General features: G+C 55.7%; 1 protein-coding gene across 1 annotated transcript; it reads left to right on the forward strand.

Annotated features, from left to right (window-relative positions):
* Positions 1–261: 261 nt before the first annotated feature.
* On the forward strand, positions 262–2,131 carry B0H18DRAFT_962918 (uncharacterized protein; the record flags this gene model as incomplete). Its single annotated transcript, XM_048043135.1, has 8 exons — positions 262–494; positions 530–641; positions 781–986; positions 1,044–1,238; positions 1,325–1,429; positions 1,613–1,658; positions 1,804–1,932; positions 2,054–2,131. The coding sequence occupies 8 exons, from the start codon at positions 262–264 to the stop codon at positions 2,129–2,131; spliced, it is 1,104 nt and encodes a 367-aa protein (XP_047884672.1).
* Between the last annotated feature and the right edge of the window lie 1,235 nt (positions 2,132–3,366).

The following is a 3,366-nucleotide window of genomic DNA, read 5'->3' on the forward strand; positions in this document are numbered from 1 at the left end:
CGATCCGAGTGCGGCTCTGGACATTCAGACATCCATGCCAGCAACAGACAAGAACGGACAAGTGCACTGCCATACGCAGGTACCATACCCCGATCCAGCCGCCCACCGTCCAGACAGCTTCTGCTCTGCGGTATGCGTCCCGGCTTTCACGGACAGCTTCCCCGTCGGATGCCTGCGACACCCGGGCATGCATAAGTCCTCTCCTCATTGTCTATCCCGCCCGCGTCTACCCCGCCCCCACGTTGTTCACTATCTAACGCCATGACACCCTCATTTGCAGCGGTAGCAGCAACACGATTGGGTGTCGGCCTCATCTACGGCATCGTGAACGTCATCCTCCCCATCCGCCTCCTCATCTGGGACCTCGCACTCTGCACAACAGACCGTGTGGTACCAGAAGGCCGGGCGAGGGTGGGCTCTGGCCATGGTTCATCCTCCGAAAGACACGGACAGCCGGAGCTGCTGCCCGATGCTGAATGCCATGGCGAGCCACGGTGTGTATCCTACTATATGTAAACGGCCATTGCAGAGCTTCGGCGCGGCCAGGCATCATCCCTCGGAACGGGTGCAACATCACCTTCCCCGGACTCAACACCAAATGCCGGGAGATGTTCAACTTCTCGCCGACCTTCTGTTTCTTTGTCCCGCACCACGCTGCGAACACGCTGGACCGCAACTACGGGACGATCTCAGCGACCCCAGCGCGCACAACTGCGTAGAGCACGACGTGTCCCTACTATGCAGTACGTCCCCTTCACACATTCATCGATACGACAGCAGCTGACACGCGGGTTCCACAACCCCGACCAGCCAAAACCCACACCGCACCTCCGAATCAAGGAGCTCTTCGAGAGCGGGACAGGCCCGGGCAGAGACATCGCCGCGAGCAACCTTTTGCGCATGCTCGGCAAACAGCACGTCCAGTCCAAGGCCAGCAACGGCCAGTACAGCGAGGAGATGGTTCACAAGCTCTTCGGTGCCTCCAAGTGCGTGTCCACCGGCTTCCCCCTTGGGTTGCACTGACACCTTACTTGTTCCAGCAGCTCGACCCTGCTGACGATCTGCGGCGGGCGGGTGACTGTATCCCTTCCTCCTCGAGGAGCACATACCGGACGTGTGGCAGCCGCATATCGGGGACCCCGGTGGTCCCACCACGATGACGTCCCTATCAAGCAGGAGGTCGAGGACGCCCTCCGGCCCTTGCGTGTAGGCAGCATCCACGAATATGCCAAAAGAAAGTGAATGTACGGTACGCTTCGCGTTGACGAGAGGCACCGGACGCACGTATAATCGCTAATTCCGCATATAGTGTATGCCTTGATAGATGTCGCATACCGCACGGCACATGGCACGGCATCAGCGATGAGCAACTGGTGGATCTCCGGAGCGTGACGAGGATTCATTCGGCGAGTACTTATCTGCAAGGGCGGTGAGCCGTGGTTCCGAAGCCTCGTGTTGTAGGACGGGAATAGTGCAGCTGCACTAGTGTCGCAAAGATGGATTATGTTCGTGGGAAGACAATCTACAGCGCACAGAGGCAATCCAGTGAACGCAAGCGGGGTGTAGCGCAATTGGCCCGGATAGGCTGACCTCGACAAACTGCACCACACAGATCTATGATCGAGGTACGCGATGGCTACCCAAGGCAACAACTGCAGGTACGCGGCCTAGTCGAGTGACGCGGGGCAGTCGGCATTGATGTAGAGTTGAATCTCCAGATGTTATATAACTCGAGGCCAATGGATGATTCAATGAAGAGGAATGAGCGACGCTGACTTGGAGGAGGCTGATCAAAGGCTGCAGCTGGCTATCCAAATCGAGCGCACCTCGAAGAACACAGCTAGGGTTAGGGGCATGGATCGGACTGTGGCCATGGCATGGAAGGCCCTGGTCGCGGCAGTCACCGTGCGGCTCGGCAACAGCTCTTCCCAAGTACTCATATATGTGGCCTCGCTGCATTCTCGAGGCTCCCTCGCTACTTCTGGCCCCACCGCCAACACTCCTCCGCTCAGGACTGCGCCTCCGCTCATAAATCCACGTCGCGTACTCGTAGGGTGCAAGTGCGAAGATGTCCGATCTCCAGCCTGCCGTCGGTTGTCTTCTATCCATTATGACCCCAAATCCCGACTGATGTGCCGTTCACTTGACATCTCCCCCCTTCCCCCGATGCCCCACTCACACAAGTCATGTGATCAAGTGCCGACAATCTCATTAACTTCGGTCAGAGCAGTGCCAATAAACAGGGTGACGAGGGGCCGGGCGCCGATATACAGAGCGATGAGGAATCCAGTGCCGATGAATGGATTGTTCAGAAATACACCGAAAACCCAGGGAGTCAGTAAATTGGAAACTACACCCCTATGGAGCCTGATCCGGTATGGAAACCATCTCTATTCACTCTACGATGACCGTGTGTACTATACATTGACGATTTGGGCTCGAGGGTATCGGTATTTGATTGTATTGGACATGTTCAAATTCGACAAGAGCAGGTCAATCAAGGTCAAGTACAATGAGTACATATCTGACCACTAGATAGCGGCGCCATAGAAGCCTAAGGGGCTCCGACCGGGGTGGCACGAGAGAGCGGGAGAAAGTTGCAGCTTGGACTGCCGCAAAGGGGGGGAAAAAAGCCGACGGGAGACGTAGGAGCGAAGCCAACCGCGGATCGACGTTCCTCAGTGTCCATGGCCTGTGACAGATATTATTGCGTGCCAGACCTGGGGTTATTGCACAGCACGCGCTCTGTACCTATCAAGGTCGGGCGCATCAGTATCATCGTGAGGATACCAGTCGGCGCCGTTTGAGCATGTATCACTTGAGGTCGGTGTGCGTCGTCATGAAGTGCGCAGTGCGTACATCCACTCCGTTCGATAGGACCATTCAGGAGTTGTCTGGATGCACCAGAGTTCCGGGATTGTCTGAGGAGGACGCACAGTTTCGAGTCTGGCAATTCTGAGATGGCTGGGAGTGTCCTCGCTAAAAATGGTCTGCGGTTAGCATCCCAAACTCTCTCCAGGTATGGCGTCTACCTAGCGTACCTACGGCTCGCTGAGTTGATGGAGACGCCATCACGATCTACGGATGGCAGGTCTAGGAGAAAAGGTATGAGCGCGACGAGGTTCAGTGAGTGAGCATCAAGCTGACCATCCTCGCACTCAGCAGATACAGGAGATTTCATGGGTGTTCATGTTGGGTCCTTTCATGTTATATGGAAAGTGGAAATATAACACTTTAGACCCAGGTGTGAACATGTGTGATATTTGAACAGCATTGGAAATATGTGGCAGTGTGCCTACCAGTACACCATTTGGCAGTTGATCCTGGGTGGTATCTGCCATGCCCAAGGAATGTCAACATGAAAAA

This window comes from Fomitopsis serialis, assembly GCF_022376445.1.
Source record: "Fomitopsis serialis strain Sig1Antser10 chromosome Unknown B0H18scaffold_411, whole genome shotgun sequence".
Taxonomy (NCBI): domain Eukaryota; kingdom Fungi; phylum Basidiomycota; class Agaricomycetes; order Polyporales; family Fomitopsidaceae; genus Fomitopsis; species Fomitopsis serialis.